This window comes from Electrophorus electricus, chromosome 22 (genome assembly GCF_013358815.1).
Source record: "Electrophorus electricus isolate fEleEle1 chromosome 22, fEleEle1.pri, whole genome shotgun sequence".
NCBI lineage: Eukaryota > Metazoa > Chordata > Actinopteri > Gymnotiformes > Gymnotidae > Electrophorus > Electrophorus electricus.
In genome coordinates, this window is record NC_049556.1 from 5968832 (window position 1) to 5996072 (window position 27241).

A 27241-nucleotide genomic window follows, 5' to 3' on the forward strand; every position below is an offset into this window, starting at 1 on the left:
TAAGATAACTTCGTCACAGAGGGAGGCAACAGGACTAGCTTTCATCCTCGCATACGATTAATGCAGGTATGTTTTCTAAATGACTGTTTAGTAGCAGCTCTCAAGTTTCAAGAGTATTTACAGCATCTTTGCAAAGTCTGTGTCTGACTATAAATGCTTTAGCACACTGACGTAACAGCAAGAATCTTGATCTCATCTTTGTGTGTTTTTAATTTGGGTTTCGGTTATAGTTTCAGACAAGATAATGTATCCTACCACTTGTCTGCGCTGTTTGTTTGCAGACATGGAGAAGTCACTTGGACCAATTCTGCGTGGGTCACATATGATAATAGATGAATAAACAACTACATACACACAATTATAACATGGATTTCGCTGCAATTACGACACGAGTCGATGCATAATAAATACCCAGGTATGTTACAATTAATTGCTAAATGACTAATAAAACCAATTAAGGAAGCAGCTAAGAAGTCACAGTACCTGAAGCAGTTCCAATAGGATTTGAATCTTACTAGAAATGCTGCATATTTCAATGTTATAATACCAGTAGTGAATGATAACAGTTCATATTTATTGCAAAGTCTACAAACTTACTTTCAGTCTCAAGTTATTAAAATATACATTAAAAAGCAGGGAGAATATCTTACAATAGGCATTACTTACAATATTGTTAATCTTTTTAGCAAACTGGAAATGTCTGACCATTGCCCGTTGGTTCTAGGCCCTTGGGGGTTCTGGCCTTGATTCCAAATATGTTGACTAAACATTTTATATCCTTAACCTGACCTTAATGGCTACTTCATACATTTCAAACCTGTGTGTGTGCACACCCATTTTTAAATTTTTTTATTAATTTTTTTTTTTATAGCTGACTAGATTACTAGTCTTCAATAAGTGTTCTATGAATAAATAACTAAACTAAAAGTTTAGTAAATCTACTTCAGATCTATAGGCTTAAATTGTATATCTTGTTATATCATTTATTTCCATATATTTTCATATTTGGCAAATAATTTTCAAGGTACCAGTGTACATTTTAGCCAGTGTAAATTAAACTGTAATTGTTACGACCCCATTTAATCAATAAGCACTTGTGTGTAGTTTTTTGAAATAGCAACATAAAAGCCAAAAGAACAACAAATTTGATGTACAAGGTTAAAAACACTTGTTTTAGTGATAAGAGCTTTATAAAATGGCAGTTTATATAGCACATGGAATAAGTCATAAACAAATGGCTTCAGGGCAAGGTGTTTCCATAAGAACAAATCAGAAATTCTAGCCACACCACATTAGCTTCCCTAATCCAAAAGAAAAGTAAAACAAAATACAAGTAATCTATCCTACCGCTCTCTGTTGGTAAACAGGAAAAATAATCAATAATACATACTAGGCATGGTCTTAGAGATAGTTTGTAATAGTCTTTGTTTCTTATATTTGGTGGGCATTTCTCACATTCACTGTGTATGTGTCCATAACAGACAGATGAATGAATTGATGTCTTGTTTTGTGCTTTAACTAATCTGCAAAGAAGCTCTTACAAAAAACAAATGAGTCACCAGTTTTGCTAAATGAATTCAGTTTGATCTTACCCCAGTTAGGACAAATTAAAAATGAAGCACCATATTCTGGTAAGATTTGTGGGTGTTTGAATAATAATAAAAATGACACAATATATCATTTAGCTGACACTTTTATCCAAAGCAACTTACAATTAAACTTTGCCATTGAGGGTTAAGGGCCTTGCTCAGGGGCCCAACAGTGGCAGGGCTTGTACTAGTAGTCTTCCAATTATAAATCAAGTACTTTAACCACTGACCTACCACTGCACCAAAAAGGATGAACTCACCAGGGTTCTGGGACTAATTATTAATCAATTTACTCTTACTATTACTGTAACACAGCTGGCCTGAGTGCCACAGAGCAAGGGGCAGGACGCACAGACTTCCTTGACAGTGCAAAACGATATTCAACATTAAACCCTGTGCAGGTGTGTGCAATCCCGGGGGGCATGTTTACAAACAGCACAAATGTGAATCCCCTGCACGTGGCGGGACTCATGGGGGGAGGATCCTTCTGTGACAATTACTTTTTTATTTACTTTAAGCTTCTTTAACCAGAAATAAACTGTTCATTAAGCTGTCCAAACTGTTCATTCACCTACAGCTGTTCTTAGAGAACCAGCTATAGTTGAAGTCTCATGACCACTTTTAGGTGCCTGAGATGGGGGTGTAGATGTTTTCCTGGGAAACTTCAGAGCACTGATGGAGATTCTCATCCTCTCAATTATATGCTTCCTGTGACACATCAGTGTGTTCTTCACATGCTCTCTGAACTCCTCTGAGATGAAATAGTACACAAATGGGTCCACACAGCTGTTGAGGCTGGACAGGCACAGAGTGACAATGTAGATGCCATAACCATTGTTCTGAATTTTGGCAGTCATTAGAGAGTAATGCACCATTAGCATGATGTTGCTGGGAGTGAAACACACCAGGAACATCACAAGCACAGTGATGATGAGGATGATGGCCTTCCTCTTGCTTTTATTGGCATGGGTGTGTGCCATGGAGCTCCTGAGAAAGCGGAACATAAGCACATATGCCACTGTACACACTACACATGGAATTACATATCCAACTACACCCATAGTCAGGAAGTATACTTCAGGGAAAATTAACTGGCTATGGAGAGTGACATCATGGCAGGTGACAATGTTAAGGCTGGTGACACTGACAGTCTGATCATACAGGTAGAGAGGCGTAGTGATAAGCCAGACTACAAACCACACACATACAGACACACACACTACTGCTTGGTTATTCAGTTTTTGAGAAAGTGGTTGCACAACATCCCAGTATCGAAGAACACTGATACATGCTATGAAGATGGTAGAGCAGTACATATTGCCATAGAAAAAACCCACCAACACTTTACACAGAGGTTCACCAAAGATCCAGTTATTGCCGTTAAAGTGATAGGCAATCTTCAGTGGCAGCCAGATGATGAAGAGCAGATCGGCCAGTGCCAGGTTGACCATTAGAACTGTTACTGGGTGCTTTTTCTTTGTTCTAAAGAGGAAGACCCATATGGCCATAGCATTGGTGGGCAGGCCCACAATGAAGATTATGATGTAGATGAGAGGAAGAAAGATTTGGGTGACACCACTGTCTAGCACATTTAAGATTGTGAGAGTCACATTTATGTTTTCAGAGGTCTCATTGATTTCCAGTATATCAAGCACCTTGAGGGAAGCCATAAGATACTGTAACACGACAAAGTCCTGCAGTGGTACCTGGTTGAAGAGAAAGATGATTTGAAGTCTGAGGTTAGACATATGCATATGCAGAGCTATTAAATGCTTACTGGCACATAAATAAAATCACTCCAGCATAATTGTCACAGTGCTCCATGAATAAAAACTCAGACTTTTCTGTCTGTCACAGGTAGTGTCAATATTTACTACTTTATAGGTAAGTGTTGTTAGGCTTGCTGGAGTTGTTAGCTTGTGCAGCTAACAACTCTAACTTGCAATCCAAACAGCTCTTTGATCCTAACTGGTGGAATCTTAAAGGTTGCTTGCTCGCTAAAATATAGTATATGTGCTACTGATAGAGCTGATATCACCGGTTGTGGGAAATTGTCCTGACTGTGTTGTCAGAAAGGCAATGCCACCTCTTCTGAGTGCTGCTTTTCATTACACTGCCATTATAGACTACTTCCTGTTTTTTCATTGTACCACCCCAAAATCTTGATATTTCTAGGTGTGGTTTGAGCTTTATTACCAAGATCCAGTTTCCTGTTTTTTTTGTTTTTTTTTTATGAGTATATGTTATCCTTCTTCCTGTTTAAGTAAATTACTCTCATATTGATTGTATACCCACACGTGTGTAATAGGATATTTTTGTCAGTACCGGTGTTAAGGAACGGGACTTACCAAAGCAATTAGTGTGTTAAACCTTCAAAGCATATTTCTTCAGGTTGCTAACCACTGATTACCAGATCCATGGTTCAGCCTATGGAGTTCACATTTTGTCATGTCATAAATGCATTTGTTGGACTACATTGACCATAAATAGAACTACATTTACCAACTTACAGCAAATTAAATTGATAATGATCTTATATCCAATCTGTTTCTCAAGGGCAGAATCATGGTAGCTTTCTAGATTGTACTGGGATTGAGCAGCAACCCCCCACCCAACAAATATGTCAGTGTTTTTTTGGTCACTTGAACTCTTCAAAGAATACATTTACATAGTCTCAGAGAACAAGTAAGTATTGAATAAATAAACAGCCTGCATGACAGAATATCCTATAGCCAGAATATCCTATATACAGTAAAATGGCAAGTCAGAAACTAAATCTTAGATTATACTTGCAATGTTTGAGTGATTCCAAAGACAACAGGGTACATATTCCAGTTGCCTTCAAAAGAGAAGAAAAAGGAGCTTACCTTTGGATGACTTGATAAAGAACAAATTGAATGAATCCATCAAAATCCAAGTTCAGCGTTTTGGTTCAAGATTAAACCCAATGTCACCGAGTAATAAAAGTTGTTAATATAAGATACAGTGAACCATGCTGTTGTGCTCTCATTGTCAGCATACTTCGATGCTGCAAGTACAGTCTTGCACAACTGCACCTGTCATACAACTCCTAACATCCACACCCATGTTGGTGAGAACAGCCATGCCCTCTTGGCATGTGTTACCTCATCTTTTTTTTTCTTGGGGTGCCATGGATTGAAGCTGAGATGAAGATGCAGAAGTAATAAAATTGTTTTTTTTTTTTTTCTAACTGGGAACAAAAGAAAGGATAGTTGGATCTGATTAAATCCATCTATCAGCTGAAAAGCAGGAGTGGCTCCTGCAAAAAGTTATAAAATTTGTCAGGTGGGAAACAGGGATGGTGGATTGGGGACAATTAAGGATTTTCCATTGGGCAAGACTGAACTACCAAGGTGATTTTGGACAGTGATGGCGACCGAGATCATTTCTGGCCTATGGGAGAGAAAGCTTAATCCAGGTTTTGCAGTTCCCATGAGCTGCTTCATATGATTCAGAGTTATAAAACTGCAAATGAGATTGTAGGTATAAACTGATGATAATGTCAAATGCGATATGAGCCATGTCTGACATAATAATAAAATATCCAGTGACATTAATCTGGGATGCAACAATTAAATGTGCATGCTATTAAAACACATACAATGTAGCATTCTATATATTGGGTCTTTTATTTAATCTCACTTTCAGATATGCAAATGAGACATGCTACAGACATGCTATAACTATGAATAACAATAGCAGAATTTTGAAACAATACTTAGTTTTTGTTACATTTAATGCTTTTTTGTTTTTTAATACCAAAAAGGTAGCCCAAAAAAAGTAAGCACAAAACACAAATTTAATACAGAAATATGGTGTATATATTGTACAGTGTGTCAACCTGCTTACATGTACATGCATAAGGACAAATTCTGCACATAACACTCCTGGCAAAAAAATAAGGTGGTAAGGTGGTATTTAGTATTTATTTGAAAATTCCAAGACAGCCATATCTGGGTAATCAGGTAAAGGTCTTATAATCAGCCTCATTCTCTGAGACAGGGGAGTCATTTGCTGTATTACACTGTGTGGGGTCTTAATTCTGTGTACCTTTCTCTCCAGGGTTCTTGTATTTCTATATGGGAACCAAGCATGCTGTGCTGTTTGCTATGTATTGTTTCAATCTTGCTTTCATCTCCAATCAGGAGTTTCTTTACCTTTTGGCCTAGGCACTTCTTAACTTCTATGAACCGCAGGGTAAATAAACTTCAAAGATTTTCATTAAGCTTTGGTTGTCTCCCTTTTATGAGCCGGCCGTAACAGCATCTAAATGTTATGTAATGGGGTATTTCCCAAAAAGATTACAATTTTGAATTTGGTGACCAAAATATCTACATCAAAACTAAATTTCTTTTTTATTTTTTAAATTTGTGACTGCTGGACTATAATTTTAACTGCAGGAAGTGACTACATTGGGCCTTTAATTTTATTAATAAGGAGAGTAAAGTAAATGTAGCATGAGTATGTTAATATAAGCCTTACTCTGTTCTAATTTTTTGTTTAGATCATTTGGCCTTAAGAGTTCATGTTCATTTTGACTCATGACTCATATGTTGTAAACAGGCATCAGCTCTGAAAGGCCCCACATGTGCCACATTTATCTTTGAACACCAAAATGTACAATCTGGGATCAATAAAGTTATTTATAGTGAATAGTAATCATTTTGTAAAAAAAAGAAGTGAGCAGTGTAGCTAATTAGTCTATGCCACCTAAGGAACCTAGGAACAAATTATTTCTACATAACTACACCTGCCACACAGAATACATTCATCTCTGGGCACTGTGGGGCACTGTGGGAGAGGTATACTCACGATGATATGTACTCACGTAAAAATTTTGATGGGCTTATCTGGGTATTTTCAAATTAAACATCTATGCATTTATAAGGAAGGTAATCCACTGCTGAAACCAGTTCCCCCCCCCCCCCCCCCCCCCCCCCCCCCCCCCCCCCCCCCCCCCCCCTTACCAGTGTGACAGTGTCATCCTTAAAGACTAACAAAATACTAACTACTTATTTGTATAGTTCTGCACCTACCACTATATTTACAAAAAAAGAATACTGCCAAAGAATGAAGAGGCAGTGTCACGGTATTGCCCCTCCTCCCAAATGTCTCCCCGTGTGTGTTTGTGTCTATATATTTGTCCGTATGGCCACGCCCCCCATGTGTCACACCTGTTTGTAATTGTTTTTCATTTACGTGTGTATATAAACCCCTGTGGTTCTGTTGTCGGTGTTTGATGTTACGCTAGCTTCATTGCTACATAGTCTTTGTTCTCTGTGTGACTAAACGTATGTGTTTGTTCAACGTAACTCGTCCCCACATCCTGCTTAGCCTCCTAACGTTACAGGTAGAGGTTGGTAGCATTGCATTTATATAGAGGACATAATAATTGGTCTTCCCAACCTGAATGGGCCACCACACACCTATGACATAATGTATGCAACATAACCAATACATACAAAACTCTCCAATAACAGGAGCATGCACTGCCTCTCAGTACAGTCTGATATAGCTGTCTTGGACTGGCACATTTGCTTAACATTTTAGTATTATATATAAAAGCTCATTAAATCATAATACATACATCAATGTACAGCTGATAAAGGACCTCTGTCCAAAATGTCCTGTTTCTCTGGAAACTTTGTGTACTTCACTACAATTTTCACTATATAACAAGGTCTGCCAGCTCTTATCTGATGATATAATACAAGTTTTGCTATTATGATTTCTATACTTCTTATTTCTTAATTTAAATGACATAGTGAACCAGTTAGTAAAGTGGCACTTATAATTATGCAATTTTGCATCTCTAAATATTCAAGACTCGATACACTTTTACTTTAGGTGCCACCTGACAGTTGGACTTGAATTTGCTTTTAGCAATTGCTGCTTTCAGTGGGGGTAGAGCCAGATGAGTAGTATTTGGTCCTTTGAGAGAACTTCGGAGCTGTGACCCTCATTCTCTCAACTGTGCGCTCACTGCGACATATCAGAGTGTTCTTTACATGCTCTCTGAACTGCTCTGAGATGAAATAATACAAAAATGGGTCAAGACAGCTGTTGAGGCTGGACAGGCACAGAGTGGTGATGTAGAAGCCATAACCACCATCATTCTGAGACCCATTAGCTAGAAGAGAGTAATGTACCATTAGCATGATGTTACTAGGAGTAAAACACACCAGGAACATCACAAGTACTGTCGTAATGAGAATGATGGCCTTCCTTTTATTTTGTCCTTTCATTTCTTCTTCTGAGGGCATGCTTGAACTCCTGAAGTAGAGGAACATCCTCACATATGTCACTGTACACACCACACAGGGAACTACATATCCCACAATGCTCATAGTCATGAAGTAGCCAACAGGGATGTGTGACTGCATGTCAGTGACATCATGGCAGATCACAAACTTTTTTTCATTAACCACAACATCAACAGTCTGATCATACAGGTGGAGAGGCACAGTGATGAGCCAAACGATGACCCACACACATGCACACACACACACTGCTGCCTGGTTATTCCTCTTCTGCTGGGAAAGTGGATGCACTATTAACCAGTAGCGCTGCACACTGATACATGCTATGAAGATGGTGGAGCAATACATATTGCCAAAGAAAAAACCCACCAACACTTTACACAGAGGTTCATCAAAGATCCAATTATTACCATTGAAGTGATAGGCAATCTTCAGTGGCAGCAAGATGATGAAGAGCAGATCGGCCAGCGCAAGGTTGACCATTAGGATGGACGCTGGGTGCTTCTTCTTTGTTCTGAAGAGGAAGACCCATATAGCCATAGCGTTGGTGGGCAGGCCCACGATGAAGATGATGATGTAAACGACAGGAAAGAAGACTTTGGTGAGGCTGCTGTCGAGCACATTTATAGCAATGAAGGACAAGAGTAAACCATGCTGGGTCTTTTCCACTGGAGCAAAACCAGCTGCCTCCCACTCTGTATCATTTTCTGTAGTGAATATAAGAAGATGCTGGATCAATATTTTGGCTCGAGAACTGGCTGTCTTCCTCTTTCTTAAGGTAAACTAATTCACAAGTATTTTTCAGTTTACGCAGGTTTCCTGGTATGTTTTGTACTGACTACAGAGTCATGTTTAAAGTTCTTAATTGTTTACTTCTAGCTCATTCTAACCACTTTACCTAGCCAATGCAGGCCTACTAGAAATACCCAGGATTGCCGGAAGCTCACCTGGTGGAAGATGTTATTATACAGCTCCAAACATCTGAAATAGTGTTCCAGGGAAAATTAGAATGCAAACTCTATGTGTGTTTTATATAAATAGTTATTAAAAGATTTAATTCACACTACACAGAGCCTGGCTAAAAAGTATATTTTAATAAGTATGTTTTTAAATTTTAGATGTGATGGTGGTAGAAATAGCTCATAACCTGATTGCTAGTAAAATAGTATTAGACAAAAATCATTTTTTTGGTAGTAAACACTAAAACTTGCTGTGATGTCTGTAAGGCTTTCATTATTAATAAAGTACATGAAAACATTAACTTAAACATTTTTTGTAGCTATTATACTCTGGAGTTTAGAACTTATTTAGTTTTAGTTAGTTTTGTTTATGGGGGAAAAGGAAACAGATTCACATCATCTTAGTGAAAAGATTTAAATGCTTTGAAATTAAACTCAAACTAACACATTTCAACAATTATTTACTTGAACATGTTCCAATTATTTGCTTCTGAGACAATTAAAAGCTTAATATGAAATTTGGGGTTTGGTCCTTTGGTCCAAAGAAAGCTTTGACTGTTCATGTATTCTGTGATGTTTTATTATGATAATAACTGTGAAGATGGTAAGTAAATTCAAACACAAAAGCAAAAAGAAAAATGCAAACAGTTGGCTGAATAAAACAGACTTCCCAAACAGGATGCTTATTTCAGGAAACAGGAGACTTAATGGTTTAGCTGTTCTGTCTACTAAAAATGCCAGAGACAGGAATTTGGACTTGAAGTCTAGCATAGATATTTTTGCTGAGTGAAAGGCACATCACATGAACTTCAAATTTTAACTTAATTGATAGCAACTGCCAATAGATATTGATTGCTGAGCAGCTTGGCTGAGAGTGCTTCATTTTTTTGTCCTAGTTGGCTGTTCTACTGGAGTTGTAACAGGGGTAGTTGCTCTAACCAGTAGTGATGTCATTCACTGCACATGTGCTCAGTAGGGTTCTCAGTGATATCATTCACTATACAAGTGCTCAATAGCATTCCCTCTCCATATTTTCTTTCAGTTAAATCTTCTACTGGCACAGTGCCTGCAGTTTTGATTTCCCTAGAGAGCCAGAATGACTTGATCTTATATCTGAGCCTGCTGAGAATGTATTTTGCATAACTTTAGTCAAGGATGAACCATCTCAAACAAAAATAATTAAGAGATGAGACTGGCAACTTGGTACAACACTCAAACACTCTGAACACCAGGAACCACGCTCATCCCTGCATTGCTACACCTACCTCTTCTCACCGACATCGCTGATCTGGTTCACCAGAGTACTAAGTACATACCTGAAAACTATTCTCCTCATTACTGCTCCCCTATCTAAGCTCCCCTCCCTTGTACTCACTTCGCAATGTATTGCCAACCCCATGTTGCATACCGAGCATTCCAGGTTTGTCTTCCTGGTTTTCGATTCCTGCCTATATTTCAGACCTCATCTCCTGCTTGATCCCTGGATGCCTTCTGGACTCTGCCCCGCATTATTGGCCTCAGGCTGACCTGATTACAAGTACCTGCCTGAGTCCTCTAACTTGTCCTGTTTCATCAATAAAACCTCTTGCATTTGGATCCTCTCCCTCATGTGTGTGTGCAATCGTAGCACACTTAGTTTGAAACTGCACAAAGCATGGCTTTGCAGGTCGTCCTTTGCAGGCTCAAAGCCTTGGTAAGATTGACATGCCAGCAAGGCAGGGGAGCAAGACATGAACAAATAAGGGAAACAGGTTTGATCACTAAAAAGTAACTGATTCATCAACAATGAAAGAACAGGAGAATACAGAGAAACAAGAATGGCCCCACAATCAGTTTATCATGCCATAGCATTAGTCTGGAAGCAGGCAAATGTGAAGCACTGGTGAAGCGAACCAATTGGTAGAATCAGCCAGAGCTTTTGTAACCTTGCAGTAACTGAGAACAGGTAGATTACTGGATTAGTGGTAATGTTGATCTTGTCCATTTAAGTCCTTATTAGATCAATAACATTAGACTATTTTTCTACATTATCTTATTGCTGTGTTCCACCACTGATATAGGAGAGGCAGGAAGCAGATTTAGGAGCAATTTCCTCAATGAAGATGGAATTTGTAATAGCCTGCAACATGATAATAGGTGAACAGTCTCATTAAAACTGTTTTCATATATAGAGGACTTCTGAGTTATCAGGCTTTGTTGTTTTATGTTAATTTTGAAGAAGCCCTAGGCAGTTATTTGCAAAGTCAGTAATGTGATTCACTGTAGTAAAATAAAATAAAAAAAAACAACATTTTTTTTAAAATAAAGAGGCATAGACAAGCCCAAAGTAACCCAGACAAACTGCTGCTCCACTTCACTGCGTGGTTATGGTGGTTGCATTTTTGGACCATGGATTTGATGTCTTTTAAGTAAATAAGAATAAGAAATAAAATAAATATCCATATCCAATTTCTAACAAGAAAATGATAACCTATTAAATGTTAATGTCATGGAACTGTTTTTCATTACAAATATCCAAAAGCATGTTGGTAACTTACTAGGTTCATGAGGCCAATAATAATCAACAGTCTCTCCTGGATGATCTGTATCTGCTTACACAGAAATAGAATTGGGGTTCAGAGGTTGGAAGCTTTTACTGGATGAATCAATCTTCATGTTTAAAACAGCAACTAAGTTTCTAAAACTTGCCATAACAAAGCTAAATCTTACCTTTCAATGGCTTCATAGTAATGACGAAATCCATCTCAGTCCAAATCCAAATTTTTGGTTTAGACAGTACTAATGAACTGGAATGACTTTGGTTTTAATTTTCTGATACTGGTTAGATGAGTATATGCTTTGTCTTATTTTCACTCTTTTTTTTTTCCAAGGAAAAACAACCAAGCTGCAATACAAGACCTTGAGCATGTTAGCACCCAACCCAGTAAAGACAGGACAGTTTTTGTACTAAAAGAAGAAATGTGGGAGTGCCTTTAGGCACAAGGGTAGTATATTATGCGAACTTAACATGCTGTTACATGTGCAAGAGAAGCCAAAACAGTAACAACACACTATATTTCAGTTCATACACTGTAAATACCAACCTTAAGAATTAGTTGTTATACCTGAATTAGTAATTTGGTGATGGTTCATTTTACTCAAAATGTATTGTACCACCCACTTTAAACAAAAACAAAACCACCACCACACCACCACCACCAACAACAGCAGCACTGGAACAATGAAGGTGTTTTGTTGAGAAGGCTCAGGCTGCAGCCAAGAGTGTTTCTGGTTTGTACAATAACACCCCCACCCCCAACAATAATGCCCCCAATAGGAAAACATTCAATGTTGTGGAACTCTTAGAAGAATATATTTGATTCCAGATAGCCTTAGATATGTTGGTTATGAGTAACTTTGAAAATGAAGAGTCACTAAAAACAACACTACTGAACTGCAAAGTACATTTTAGTATATACTAATGTTCCAGGGTGCCCTCAAGGGTGTTTCCTTCTGGCACTATTCTTTTAGCTGTGCTGCCATAACTAGTTCTGCCTGAGTCCATCTATGCACATTATAGTTCCCTAATTTACATACCTTCGTACCTGGATATGCCTAATAATCTATTTCTGCTGAGGTGCACCTACCCCTGATGTCATGTTGTTACTAAGCTTCAACCCGTCTCAGCTGCCATGGCTCCTCCCACCACCACTGATGCCCTTCTGCTGTAGCTTACCACACCTCCACCTCAGCCAATCACTTCTCCGTTGCCCTTAAAGGACATTCTCATGCGGGATGTTTTCGGACACATGCACACCGTCAGGACCAGACTAGGACTTCTAAAAACTGGACTACATATTGTTTGTTTATTTTCTCATTTTTATTATTTATTTATTTTCCCCTCTCATTCACTACTTATTTTGCTCCTTATTGATTATATTGTTGATATTGTGGTGTCTATTGTCAGCCAGAGGAGGATGCCCCCTGCCACACTTTGAGTCTTGGTTCCTCTCAAGGTTTCTTCCTCATGCTCTGGGGAGCTTTTCCTTGCCACTGTTGCCTTTGGCTTGCTCACTGGGGACTTGGACACTGACATTTGTAAAGCTATTTCATGACAACAAAACAGTACAAGACACATAACCAAAGGAAGTTACCTACATATGTGATTCATCCATGATTGATGCTGTTTACAAATAAAAAAATTTAAATTACATTTTTTATGTCATTATTTTTAGCAAATTGTTTATGTCAGGGGTGCCAAAGTCTAGTCCTGGTGATATACCTCCCTGCAGAGTTTAGTTCTAACCCTAATCTAACTTCCTTGGTCCAATTAACCAAGTCAATCAGGAGCACATTATTATTGGAGCCAGGTATGCTAGATTAGGGTTGGAAATAATTCAGCAGATCTGTAGATCTCTAGGACTCGACTTGGACACCTCTATTTTATATTATATCTTTTCCTAATCAACTCCTGTTAACATGGCATTTTCAGATCCCACATCTTATATCATCAAAGAGACAATTAAATGTAAGAATAATTTCCCCAAATGTTCCTTAGCCTGTCCTCTCTGGTCCCACAGTCTGCCTCATCTGGTTGTCCCTCCTCAAGGACCTGGAGCACATCTCTCAGAATAAGTTACACGGAGTCAGAGATGCTGATATGCACACACACATTATTTTCTTCACACATCAGAGTATATAGGGAAAAAAGTAGAACACATTAGACTTTAGCATATTCTCAAGAATTTAGTTCTGTAATCAAAACAACACAGCATGTTCAGAGACTGAGCAGTGTTAGCAGACCATCTATAGACAAAAACAGCAATGGAAGATCATATATGGTCAAAGCAACAATGGAAGGTTACAGTGAAGCATAAAAGAGGAAATCTTATGCAGATGTGTGTTCCATTTTTTAGAATTATCCATCAGCAGAGACCAATATTATCAACCCGGTTTCAACCATTTTGCTGGTCAAACTTCTTATGTCTATGGCAAGAGTAAAATGTGTTTAAAGGACAGATTTATACAGAAAATAATTTTCCTTCTAAGAACATTTTAACAATAAATTATCCATGTCACTAAAATAGAAAAGTCACATTTATTAGAAATCAATACCAAAAGAGTGCATATCTTTATGATCATATACCCACAGTTTTGTTATAAGCTCTGAGAGATTACTCTGAATGCTTTGCTCACTTTTAAACTCTTCATTAGTGCACTGTAAAAAGTGTGGTGCTCTATTGATGTATTTAATCAAACACGACAATGAAGCAAGCCTCTTTTTTTTCAGATCACTATCCATAGCACAAATATTTCATGCAAGAGTCACTGGTATGGGATTGAATTTTGAATAAAGATGTGTTTCCAATTCAAGGAAAGTGGATAGCATTCTTACTGCTAAGAAAACCGTCTTAGTCCCCAGAGGCCAGCTAGTTTTCAAGATACTGGGCTGCTACCATACAGTGCTGATTAGTAAGTACATTAGTAAGTGTTATAGCTAAAGCTATCAAGAGATAGTATACATGAAGCCCTTGAATTTCTTGTGCAGGTTGTGTATCATATAAGAATGTGGTGGCAATCAGAGATATATGTATTTTAACAATGAGATGGCAGTCAGACTTGTAATTGCTAGAATGTAAGATTTTTGCCTGAAAAATACTTCACATATAGTTGCCTCACAGCTAGGAAATGTGCCTCAGAGCCTGCTAGCTAACAATAGCTAATCGCTCCAAGTCCTGAAGATGACCAGCAAACATCAGTGCTTTCTTACTAGAAAAAGGCTAAAGGTTTCTTCCCTTTCCATTTAACACTGCAATTTAGGACAACAGTGTCCATCAACACCATACTCAAAAATCCAACGGCTCTAAGTATAGACTGTGGATTTTTAATTGTACCTTTGACTCTTATACTATATACTTCTACATACTTCATACTACTATATGCTATATACTTCATACTCAAAAACTAGTTATGATTAGTGTGAAGTATACATTTGTATATCAATATCAGTATACATGATATCAGTATACATGATATAAAAATAATCATGAACCAGAAAGCTGTAGGTAAAATATTTAAACTCTCCCCACCACTTCCCTTATGCTAACAATAGAAGATATAATCATATATACTTTTTTATTTATAGTCATGTGACTATGGGAGAAAACCACCACTCTTCCAATCTTTATATATAACAAGGTGCATACTGCTAACCTACATAGTAGCTATTCTTCTTGGATAAGTGAACTCTTCTCCACACATGCGTGTTTAGTCAGTCAGTGAGAGAAAATGCTTCTTCTAGGTCAGGCTACTAGTCACACACTGTCTCTTTGCACTCTTGGTTGTTTGAATGGCCTGGACATGAGCTATCACACAGAATTCTCTGAATGTCTGAGATAAGTTGATATTTACTGGCCAGTACATCTTTCTGGCATAACCATGCCCAATAAAAGTGTTCAGTATAGCTAGTGCTTACTAACTGATTTGAATAGACAGGACAACCTTTTGTATCAAAGTTTGAGAGAGTGTGACAGAAGTGTGATAGGCAGAAGTCTGATTTAATTAATTGAAACACCCCCTCCTAGATGCATTTATACATTCATCCACATTTGAGCTTCTCACTTTTTAAAAAAACACAAAACACTACCAAGCCTTTTGAGGTTGATGTTATGCTATCTGCTGCACACTTTTGCAACAAGCCCTTCTTTTTACAAATCTATATAAAAAAGGCTTGGTGGTCACAGTGTTTATGATAGTCAATACACTGCAACAAGTATGGAAAGTTTCATTAAACCTCAAGTGGAGAGCCAGTGGAGAAATCTGAATGTTTACACATATAAATATACATTGAATAATCTGGCCAATATTCAAACTTCAGAATAAGACTTTGTGGGATGAGAATGGTTAGTCTGTGTAAGTCATTCTAAAGAGTATAAAAACAAAGTGCATTTTGCCCTCAGTAGAGGGCAGAGTTAGATGTGCAGGTGTTGCTCTCTTTGGTGGAGTCAGAGGTGTAGGTTTTACTTTTCTTAGAGAACTTAAGCGCACTGAAGGATACCTTCATTCTATTCGCTGTGCGCTCACTGCGACATTTTAGTGTGTTCTTCACATGCTCTCTGAACTCCCCTGAGATGAAATAGTACACAAAGGGGTCCACACAGCTGTTGAGGCTGGACAGGCACAGACTGACGATATAGAAGCCATAACCATTGTTCTGAATTTTGGCAGCCATTACAGAGTAATGCACCATTAGCATGATGTTACTGGGAGTGAAACACACCAGGAACATCACAAGCACGGTGACGATGAGGATGATGGCCTTCTTCCTCTTTTCACTGACACTAGCATCTGTCATGGAACTGCTCAGAGAGCGAAACATCAAGACATATGTTACGATACATATGACAGTAGGAATTACATATCCCACAATGCCCATAGTCAGGAAGTACCCAACAGGTATGCTTGAGTGGCTAGGACGAGTGACATCATGGCAGGTGACAATGCCAAGGTTGGTTACATTAACAGTCTGATCATACAGGTAGAGAGGCACAGTGATGAGCCAGACGATGAACCACACACATAGCGACACACACACTGCTGCCCGGTTATTCCTCTTCTGCTGGGAAAGTGGATGCACTATTACCCAGTAGCGCTGCACACTGATACATGCTATGAAGATGGTGGAGCAGTACATATTGCCATAGAAAAAACCCACCAACACTTTACACAGAGGTTCACCAAAGATCCAGTTATTGCCGTTAAAGTGATAGGCAATCTTCAGTGGCAGCCAGATGATGAAGAGCAGATCGGCCAGTGCAAGGTTGACCATTAGGATGGACGCTGGGTGCTTCTTCTTCGTTCTGAAGAGGAAGACCCATATGGCCATAGCGTTGGTGGGCAGGCCCACGATGAAGATGATGATGTAAACGACAGGGAAGAAGACTTTGGTGAGGCTGCTGTCAAGCACATTCATGGCAGTGAGGGGCACCTGAACTCCTTGTACAGTCTCCTCACCAACAAAACCTCGTTCGTCAGTAGATACCTGGGAGCCTGAAGCAAGGGAGGTGGAACAAAAGAGGATCTGATCTCACAAGAGGCACATGGGATCTGATCACACTGTACTGGAATATCAGGATGTAACAGTACACCAGGGAGTGACATCTTATTGTGTACTTTTCAAATTAATATTAGCTGTTTTTTTATTGTTTATCATTAATAAGAAAATAAAATCTATAGTCATTTTCAGAGAGAATTTTAAATAGCACAAATGCACCTTTTTATTTTTGTGGACATTATATTATTGACATAGCCAAAGCAAACATAATAAGGGAACTTTAGAGCAATGTGAGAGAGCCATCATGAAACTCACTGGAACAAAACATTGTGATTATCTCTTATGGTGCAAAATCTATTCAAACAGTAGAGCAGCACTACTACAGCCCTTCCCATACTGAAACTGTATTTCACCAACATGAATTGATGTTTGGCACAACACTAAAAGCATACAGACACATATGCTAACATGTGAGCTTTGCTTTAGTCTTAAACTTTGGAGTTTTAAGGTTTAGCACTCCACCAGCAATGTGGTGGAGCATTTCTGAAGTACCCATTCTTTTCAAACTGCTGCAGTAAAGGATTCATATGATTATTATAACACATATTGATATATTTTAGAGAATTAACTAATTTTTAAAAATTCCATTTGAATTTTTGAAATGTTTCTAAAAATATGTAAGAAAACCAAAGTTCTCATTCATAAAGACATAATAATACGATAATATGCAAAGCTAGATAATCATTTTTCTCCAGCATTAACAACAATAACAAAATACACTTTGCAATGGTTGACAAATTTATGAACAGAAATGGCCCCTGAATTAGTATCAACTGAACAAGGTAATAAGTTTGCAACCTTTTTTAGCACTAAGAGTCACAGTATCAGACAAGGCATTAGTATATCTATATCCACCAATGAGCCTGTGACCTCTCTATCACAATGTAAAGTTATGTTAAAATGTTTAGTGTTATTAATAATGACATTTTAATCAATACAGTGAGTTATCTCAAATCATCTGCTTGCATCCTCCACGCTTTACCGACTAGCTTCCTAAAGAATACCAGATTTACTAATGCTCAATCTCAGTGTATCCTTTGATGCCACAGCCCACAATATTCTTTCAGATAGGCTTTAAAAGTGACTTGGACTTTCAGTCCTAAAATGGTTCAGTTTGTACCTGCAAAGCAGGAATTACTTTGTCAAAATAAAAAATGTTTCTGAATGAATGCCAATGACCTGTGTCCCCCAGGGTTCGATTCTTGGGTTGCTCTTATTTAAATTATACATGCTTCCTCTTCACCAAATCATACAAGACATGATTTTGGGCTATCTTAGAACTATGCAGACAACACTCAGATTTACTTGGCCCTCTCCCCAATCAGCTATGGTCTTTGTATGACTGACTCTCTATGTAACACTAACTGGATGGGCCAAAACTTTCTGCAGTTGAATAAAATAGATAAATATTAGATAATATTATATTATATATAATATAAAGATTATATTTGGCAACAGCAATGAGATGCATATACTAGATACATACTAGGAATAGACTAATCATGAACAGGCAGAGTTTAGCTGTTATGCTGCTTTTAAATGGAACCAGTTGTTAGAGGATATTAGAAGAGCCCAGACACTAGATGTTTTTAAATCTAAACTAATACCATTCTTATTTGGCCAGGTTTCTCCTCAGGTTAAACACTGCTCTCTCGGATCCTGTAGTACTGCACTTTCAATCACGACAGTTCACTTATTTATTTTATTTATTTTATTTTTCTTTATTCTCAACACTTGCCACTGAGTATGAAAAGCGCTGTTCAAATAAACATGCTTTTCCTTGTCTTGTCTTATTTAATGTACAGAATAGTATGGGTGTAATGACTACATGTATCCAGGACATTCTGTAATCGTCCATAAAATGGAATCAGTTGTTAATGCAAAGACTAGGACACTGTAAATGTAGGAAATGTTGCCCGAAGGTCAGACACCTTAGAGCAGATTCCTTGAAAAATAAACCAACAACCTTTCCTTTCAAACGTGTGTTTCACTGACATTGCCTCAGTTTGTTATAAGGCACTAACGTTTTTTAAAAATACTTAAATTCCACTGACTGTCATTTAATTGCACTGACGGAATTAATGCTAAACCAATATTTATGGTTTAACTTTGCTTCTGTTATGGTTTAACTCTTCTCTGCTTTACTTAGCCTACACATAATGTATAAACAACGCAGCTGTCAAGAGAAACGGTAAAGGACACTTACCATGTAAGGGCACATTTACGAAGAGTAAAATGACAAAAATTTTAATCCAAAGTAATTTGTGCTTCATGATTATACGATGTCCGATAAACAGAATATTTCAAAGCACACCTAAAAGTTTAAAGTTTGGCAGCTTTAACAGTTATCTGTTGTTTGTTATATCTCCCCGTTTTTCGAAAAACTTAAGTTTCCAATAGCATCACTACCAAGGTAAATGGTAAACAGGAGTGGTGTCACGTAATCTGCCCCACCTCGTTTACGAGTCTGTCAGTTTTCCTTCTTAAAGTCAATGCGAACAAAACGCGTTGGACAAAACTGCAAGAACAAACAATGTGTATTTAATTAATTATAATAGTAATAATCTCCTCTTTTCCCCTTTTTTGGATAGACAAAAGGCGATTTTCCTGATTTACACTTGTGTTTTCCGTAGAGTGCGAGGACGTTTTATGGCCATTTTGAGGGAGGTGGAGGGAGAGAGAGAAAGATTTTAGACTTTGGACCTGATCAGGGAACCCGTGAAGACAGGCTGGACTGAGAACTAAATTCAGCCCTGAACCTTTTTTTTCTAGTGCAACCCTATCTATCGCATAAAATCATATATATATATATATGATTTTATGCGATAGATAGGGTTGCACTAGAAAAAAAAGGTTCAGGGCTGAATTTAGTTCTCAGTCCAGCCTGTCTTCACGGGTTCCCTGATCTATCTATATCTATATCTATATCTATATCTATATCTATCTATATCTATATCTATATCTATATCTATATATATATATATATATATATATATATATATATATATATATATATATATATATATATATGCTTAATCGTGGACGCTGATTTTTGAACAAATAATGACGATACTGTTTAAAAATTAAGTACATAGGCTAAGTGTAGACACGTCAAAAAATATGATGCTTGAAAGATTTGAATGACCGCTAGTTAGCTAGCTAGGTAATTAGTCAGACTTAGGGTGTGATTGTACATTAAAGGTCATTTTACCACCAAAATGTAGCAAAGAATATTTATGAAAGTGATTATAATTTTTGAAGAATCTAATGAACCAGTTTATGCTTCACAGAGAAAGTTCCACACATGGAGGCTTTCATATTTTAGATTTAGCACAGAATCTCGCAAACATTCGGGCCACTAGATGTCAGTATAATAGCTGTTTCAAAAATGAAGAAGAATCGCTGGAGAAAAAAAAGAAGTTATTGCTCCTTTAAGATAGCCATCTGAATTAAGTTAGATTAATTGACCTGGATAATGTGGAATTTTCATATGACATTTTATTTATCTTTTTATTTGTCTGTTATGATATACTTGGTGAGCTCTTGTCTGAACATACATAGGAAGGTAACCCAGGACCCGAGACATAAATTCAAAGCAATAACTGTCAGATTTGGGATTTAATTTTAAGACCGTAAATCTGGGAAACAACGCAGTAAAACACGCGCACACACACGCACAGACACAGACACAGACACAGACACACACACACACACACACACACACACACACACACACACACACACACACACACACACACACAGTCACATCCTGTCACACATATACACACACTCACAGCACCCACTGAAGTACACCCACACACATATGGGCTCAGTCTTGGATTGTAAACAATGACCAAAGCCTGAATGCGAACTCTCATTGTCTGCTTGTTCTTTGATTTTTTGCAGGACACTAACCTAGTTCCTTTCTCTGCATTTTGGTCATTTTTTAAAATCACACATTTTAATCCCTTCTTTTGGGGTGTTTTTTCATCTGCGCTATATTTTCTCTAGTTTAAAAAAAACAAAACAAAAGAACAAACAAACAAAAAAAACCTTTCTCTGTCATTACATTTTACCCTGGAGTTTAAGCATTTCTGTAATTGGAAATGGAAAAAGCACACTGGGCCAATGGCATACTTCAGTATTCAAATATTTAAATCAGATTCTGTTTTTTTCTCAGCCAGTGGCCCACTGGGGATTGTTCCGGTATTCCTGATGGCCAGTCCATCCCTGTGTGAAGGTTACTCTCGAGTTTCATTTCTTGCATGGTGGATAGGACTGTGGACCAATTAAAAATCTAGTGGATACTGGATTGTCATAGAATGTGTGTGTGTGTGTGTGTGTGTGTGTGTGTGTGTGTGTGTGTGTGTGTGTGTGTGTGTGTGTGTGTGTGTGATTTTTACAGCTATTTTAATAGGCCTTATTTTCTCTTTTTAAAACATCAGATCTTCTATAATATATCTTCTATAAGAGTCACTGCAAAGGTTGTCCACTGTTGCATTGTTCTTACATACCAAAATAATTTAATCCATTCATTGTTTCAGTGGGGGGATGGTTTGATATGGTTCAAGAAACTATTGTACACCTGGCAATGTGGACAGTAATGTTAGATGCATTTTAATTAAAGACAGCACTGTCAGTCTAGTAAAATCATGAAACTTCCTGACACTACCATATTCAATGCTGAGATGAATACATCACCTGTATTCAAAAGAGAGCATGGCAGTGCATGTATTGGACTATTAAAACTGCTGCAGATACCTTTCATTTTGGACATCATTTATTTCAAAAGCTTCTTTCTGGAAGCTTTTGAAATAAAAGCTTTTCTCCCTAGGTCATCAAACCAAAACCATCAGACTTCTCAACAGCTTCTTTCCCAAACTCATACTTAACCTGCTTAGCCACCACACTCCCTCCCACAACAACCCTATTTCAGATAAAAAAACATGAAAACCATTGTCATGGTTAATAAACATCTGTCCTGTGTCTGCATTTGTAAATTCTTTTTATGCAAATACTTACAAAGACAACATAAAATGATTAATGTGCAAGTCCATATACATACACAAAATATGCAGATATAAAATGCTATGTTTTCAAAAGCTGTCATACACCTACAAAGAAGGAATACATAAAACTCAGTGAATATACAGTGAATTATGTTTTGCCTATGGTCCCATCTATGTATTGACACTCTGCTTCACAATTTGTCAATGTGCCTAGACAAATTGCTGACATACTGCATACTGGTAATTGACATAATTCTCATACTGATAAACTTTCCATTGGGTATATACACCAACCTTCTGTAATAGTGGCCAAATAATGCACTCGTTATGTAGAGCATTCAGTTCACCCCTGGAGTTGCTTTACATCTTCTGCTTTAGGCCATAGTACAGAATCAAGTGCCAGAGAAATCTCATTCACCAGCTTAGACTCATAGGGAACTGTGGTAGGATAGAAGTGGTCAGGGACAGACTGAAAACCTGACAGAGTACATAAGTAGAAAACAAAGAGAAATAACAATGAACAGATTCCTGGGATTACAACAAAATAATAAGAAAAGATTTAGTTTTCTTTAAGGAGAAGGTAATTACTGGTATCGATTCATTCTGTAACATATTAAATTTGTATGACAACTCCCCCAGCCCCGCAGTTCACTTCACTTTGCAGCATGATCAGCTACTCTGTGTTGAGCCGCTGTGTGTGTGATAGGTAGTAGTAGCCTGCTTTCCTCTCCTCCACCACATGGCACTGCTGATCTGGCGTCTGCACTGTGAAGAGCCATAGTAGTAGAGCAGCGGGTCCAGACAGGTGCTGACACTGCCCAGGCACACTGCCAGTATGTATGCGGCGTATGTCCTGTCGCCATCAAGGTTGCTCTCTCCTGCTGTCTGCTGTGCACAGTGCAGCAGCAGAATCACATTGGTTGGTGCAAAGCACACCACAAACTCCACCGCTACAGCAAATGCCATGGCAACAGCTTTCTTCCTTTTTCTCGACAGCGATGACCACTTCGAAGTTCCATGGAGGGACTTTATCGGCCTGAGCACTCGGATGACGATGCTGTAGCAGGTGGCTGTCACAGCAAGAGGCAGGAGGAAAAAGACGCAAGCGAGGGAGGAAAACAGCTGCAGGTAGCGAGGGTCTTGCGGCTCCAGTACGTCATGACAGGTGACGCCTACCTGTGTGATCTGCATCGTTTGCTGCATAGTCAGCAGGGGCGTCGCCCCCGCCAACGCCAGGAGCCACGCCACAACGCACACCAGTGCTGCGTTGCGATGACTGCGCCAATGCATGGAGGTGACAGGGAGTGCCAGGGCCAGTACACGGTCCACAGCCATACACATCATCAGCAGCACGGAACAGTTCATGTAGCTGTAAAATGCAGCGGTAACTGCGCGGCAAGCTGCCTCACCAAACGGCCAGTCAGAGCCATGGGCATAGTAGTGCACCTTCAGTGGCAGCAGCAAGCCAAACAGCAGGTCAGCCAATGCCAGCTGGGACATATACACCACTGCTGGCTTCTTCCGGCGGATGCGGCATGTAAACGCCATAACGGCCACGGCATTCAGAGGCACGCTGCTGAGGAAGACTAGGGTGTAGATGGTGGGGATGAAGTATGAGGCCAGGGGCCCCCGGAGGAAGAGTGCCGTATGCTCTGAAACTCGGAGCACAGTGATGTTATAGCGTGCTGGAGTCTGGTTGGAGCTGTTGAATACCCATTCCAGACTGTGCAGAGACGTGCGACCCCATTTGCCCTGAAGAACCATGCTGCCCTTCCCTTCTCCTGGGTTGGGACCTTGGTGGTCTTGCATGGATTCCACATCTGGAGGAGGGTAGTCAATGGGCTCATAGGTGACTGCCTCTGTCTGTCTGGACAATGCAAAACCACGTGGGTTGCTGCCTGCATAGAAGTTGTTTTTGTGAATTAAACATGTTCATTTGTATTGCATTTGTACTACATTAGATATGCAATGTGGTTCTATTGTTTAAAGGACAGATGCTATGCCCAGGGGAGTTTGAAGCTGGGGAGCCACCTATGCTCTGACTGTGTCTACAGTGTGAAAAGGGCTGTCAAAAGGCCTGGTTTTAGTTTTTGATTGTAAATGTCTATGTATTAAACTGTTATATGTATAAAAAAATAAAGAAATATTGGCCTCATAGAGATTTATTTCTTTTTTCTGATCTCATATTGAACAAGTTGTTCAATCATGGGCCATTGCAGAGAAAATTGGAGAATTAAAATTAGTGTGTGTACAGTATAATCATTTATAACTACTTATTGATAAGTATATTTCTGACAGTGAGAGCTTTGTTTCATCTGTAGTGCCTACAATGCCCTCTGCAATGTCCTCTTATCTACCCCTAAGCTCTAATTGTACTTTGCAATGAATTCAGAATGCCACTGCCAGAGTGTTCACTCTTACAGAACGAGAGAGAACATTACAAGAACATTACAAGCCCTAACATCCCTTCATGCAGACACATGACAAGCCCAACCTGTAACATTCAGAAATCATTTTTAACATCCTTTTATTGATCTGTAATATTGTCATGCGCTTAGAACTTTCAAAAAGTACCTTGTTTTCAAAATGCATTTTGTTTTCCCCTAATTTGGTTTGGCTTGGCTTGGCTTCCTGTCTCATCATAACCTTCCTGTTAATTCTGTCTGGCTTCCACCATTCTTATTATAGTTTTGTTTTGTTTTCTTACATTCTATATGAAACCTATGGGTGGGCAAATATCTGCTCAACTGGGTTATGTTGAGCTATACACTAAGACTTTATTAATGTAACAACTCATGTAAATAAGGCAAAACAAATTAATTCTCTTTTGAAATAAAAAAATATATTTAATCACACTAATACAGCACATAATGTAATAGGTTTACAGAATGTTGAGTAAAAATGGACTAAAGGAGGTCTAGCTTTTAAACTGTGCAGATAATCACCAGTTTTTTTCTGTATTATTATTTAATTCATGATTACACCGATAGTCTCTACAGATTAATATGTATTTATATGACATCCATCCTTACCTACACTGTATACTGTCTTGCCTTATATGGTTAAAGTATTTTATTGAGGAAACCTCGACAGAATAATCTTGAAGGAGAAACTTTATTGTTAAAAGTGGTTGGTCCTGATTAGGTGGTTGCTTTCTCACCTAAAAACTGTTCCATAGGCCCACAATGTCTTAAACATTTCCAAAAAGGCTTCAAGCTTTGAGGCTAACAATTGCATTGAAGCATTGAACAACTGTCACTGTTGGAGAAATGTCGTTATTCTAGCCTTGACCTTTTATATGCTTTTAATTACTATTTTGATATCCATGAAAACATTTATGTATAGGGATAGGGTTATGATCACAAGTTTTTAATCAGAATACTAGGAATACTAGGATTTCTAGGAATTAAGTTTTAATACAGCTACATACCGTTAGAAGAGTCTGTAATGGCATGCTCAATCAGTATGAAAAGCAGAATAATATTGATTCCCATTGCTACTGTTTGGTAATCGTAGTTCCTCTCTTTCCAATACAGAACAATACCAAAAAAACAAAACAAAAACTATTACACAAAACGTTTCTTGACAACTATCACCACTTGCAATGAGTAGGCTATTCTCAGTTGGGTGATATGTGTTGTGTGGTCTGTTCCAGTTGTTTCAGCTAAGTCTTGTGCGAAAGGAAGTGCATTCCAATGTAGCGACGTCAAATGCAACCCATTTGGTGGGGGTCAGAGATTGACTGGATACGAAGGGCATGAGAACAGTTATATGCCCAGATATTAAATCTAAGTAAATCTAAATGACTACTTTTTAAACTACTATATATATATATATATATATATATATATATATATAGTATTTTAAAAAGTAGTAGATTTAAACTTATATATAAATTGTATATAAAGCTAGCAGGACAAGGAAAGCAAGAGTGAAATTTATTAAGGTTGAATCCAAATCACAGTCAGTACTACAACTCGGGGTCACAGAGCCAATACAAAAAACAAACAAACAAACAAAAAAAAAATCCAGAATACATTATTAGAGGAATGAAAGCAAAACAGAAAAACAGAGGAATGAACTGCAGGAAAAGCAGTATGTGGTTGGCCGCAGAAAAGTACCTAGAAAAGAACAATATTACTTGAGGAGTTGGTCAAAATGATTGCTCTTGGTTTACATTTTCTGCTGTAGAGGGCAAAGGATTTATGGATTTAGGGATCTATTCAGAGTGTAACAGCTTGCTTTTCTTATAAAGACTTTATTGTTACTCACTTATTATATTTATTGATTTTAACAGAAATGTTTTTGCTAAAATGAGTCTGATTGTGTGAACCTACACAGAATTGTGTTCTGCCTCTTTAAATGGGACCTATTTTGCTCTATTATCAATGTTCAGAATTTTATTTTAGGGTCTACTAGCATAGATTCTTCAATAATCCAAAAACATTACTTTTCTCATATTGTACATCTCTTTTTACCCTATGTCTGAAACACTACTGTATCTTTAAACTTGGCATAATGCATTTATCACATCTCCTGTAATATCATGGACTCCAACTCTATTAATGCCCCTGTTGACTTCATCAGATTTAATTTCCTTATTCATTGATTTCACCTGCTACCAACTTACGCTTGTTATTATTATTATATTACTTCTGCAATCAACATTCTGCTTTTACATCCAGTCAACACACACACACACCAAAGAGAATTAGCAGCCATTGGTTCACAATATGATCTCTTACATTGCGGGACTTCACTGAATGCAGGGATCAGGAGGGAGGCTAAAACCCAGTCCATCACAGGGCATACATTCACACCAGGACAAATCAGACATAATTGACCTAATTTCCATGTTTTTTGACAAACAGAGGAAACCAGAGACCCTGGAGGAAACTCATGCAGACATGGGCAGAACACGGAAACTCCACCCTGATGAGGACATGAACTGAAAACCCTAGTGATGCGAGGCAAATGTGCTGTGTGTTACTTAACTGTTGATGCTTACCGTTGCTGACCCTTTTTCCATTCCTGTTGTTGGCCTTGTTGTTGTACTCCTGTTACTGTCTTGTACCTGTTCGTGCATTTCCTCTGGATTTGTTACTATACAAAACTGCGTTTGATTCTGCTACCGCCCACCAGTCTGACAGAAGACAATGCCACTTTATGGTGTTAGCAAATTTAGGCTCCTTGCCTGACATACTTGCTGCATATTGCACCAGTTTGAGTCATTGGGGAGTATAGCAGAGGAACTAAAAGCAGACTCTGCAACGTGTCACACTGATTCCTCCCATGGTCCTGCTGACTCAGG

At 38.2% G+C, this 27241-nt stretch overlaps 4 protein-coding genes across 4 annotated transcripts; all 4 read right to left on the reverse strand.

The window, feature by feature from the left end:
• Nucleotides 1–2152: 2152 nt before the first annotated feature.
• LOC113568038 (proteinase-activated receptor 2-like) lies at nucleotides 2153–3337 on the reverse strand. The gene has a single exon (XM_035521734.1). The coding sequence runs from the start codon at nucleotides 3335–3337 to the stop codon at nucleotides 2153–2155; it is 1185 nt and encodes a 394-aa protein (XP_035377627.1).
• Nucleotides 3338–7489: 4152 nt separating this feature from the next.
• LOC113568039 (proteinase-activated receptor 2-like) lies at nucleotides 7490–8530 on the reverse strand. Its single transcript, XM_035521566.1, has one exon. The coding sequence runs from the start codon at nucleotides 8408–8410 to the stop codon at nucleotides 7490–7492; it is 921 nt and encodes a 306-aa protein (XP_035377459.1). The 5' UTR covers nucleotides 8411–8530.
• A 5051-nt stretch (nucleotides 8531–13581) lies between these two features.
• On the reverse strand, nucleotides 13582–19285 carry LOC113568041 (proteinase-activated receptor 2-like). The gene is made up of 2 exons (XM_026996205.2): nucleotides 19128–19285; nucleotides 13582–16857 (listed from the first exon to the last, which is right to left on the reverse strand). Exons 1-2 carry the CDS (start codon nucleotides 19192–19194, stop codon nucleotides 15764–15766), a joined length of 1161 nt encoding a protein of 386 aa, XP_026852006.2. The 5' UTR covers nucleotides 19195–19285; the 3' UTR covers nucleotides 13582–15763.
• A 2624-nt stretch (nucleotides 19286–21909) lies between these two features.
• On the reverse strand, nucleotides 21910–25598 carry LOC113568043 (proteinase-activated receptor 1-like). Its single transcript, XM_026996207.2, has 2 exons — nucleotides 25361–25598; nucleotides 21910–23828 (listed from the first exon to the last, which is right to left on the reverse strand). The coding sequence occupies exons 1-2, from the start codon at nucleotides 25422–25424 to the stop codon at nucleotides 22600–22602; spliced, it is 1293 nt and encodes a 430-aa protein (XP_026852008.2). The 5' UTR covers nucleotides 25425–25598; the 3' UTR covers nucleotides 21910–22599.
• Between the last annotated feature and the right edge of the window lie 1643 nt (nucleotides 25599–27241).

Excerpts from the sequence above, each read along its gene's own strand:
- LOC113568043 (XM_026996207.2), bottom strand. The coding sequence starts at position 25,424 with ATGGGAATCAATATTATTCTGCTTTTCATACTGATTGAGCATGCCATT. Across the intron at positions 23,829-25,360 it reads CATTACAGACTCTTCTAACG|GCAGCAACCCACGTGGTTTT; the intron begins GTATGTAGCTGT and ends ACTTCTATGCAG.
- LOC113568041 (XM_026996205.2), bottom strand. The coding sequence starts at position 19,194 with ATGAAGCACAAATTACTTTGGATTAAAATTTTTGTCATTTTACTCTTC. Across the intron at positions 16,858-19,127 it reads CGTAAATGTGCCCTTACATG|GCTCCCAGGTATCTACTGAC; the intron begins GTAAGTGTCCTT and ends CCCTTGCTTCAG.
- LOC113568038 (XM_035521734.1), bottom strand. The coding sequence starts at position 3,337 with ATGTCTAACCTCAGACTTCAAATCATCTTTCTCTTCAACCAGGTACCA.
- LOC113568039 (XM_035521566.1), bottom strand. The coding sequence starts at position 8,410 with ATGGCTATATGGGTCTTCCTCTTCAGAACAAAGAAGAAGCACCCAGCG.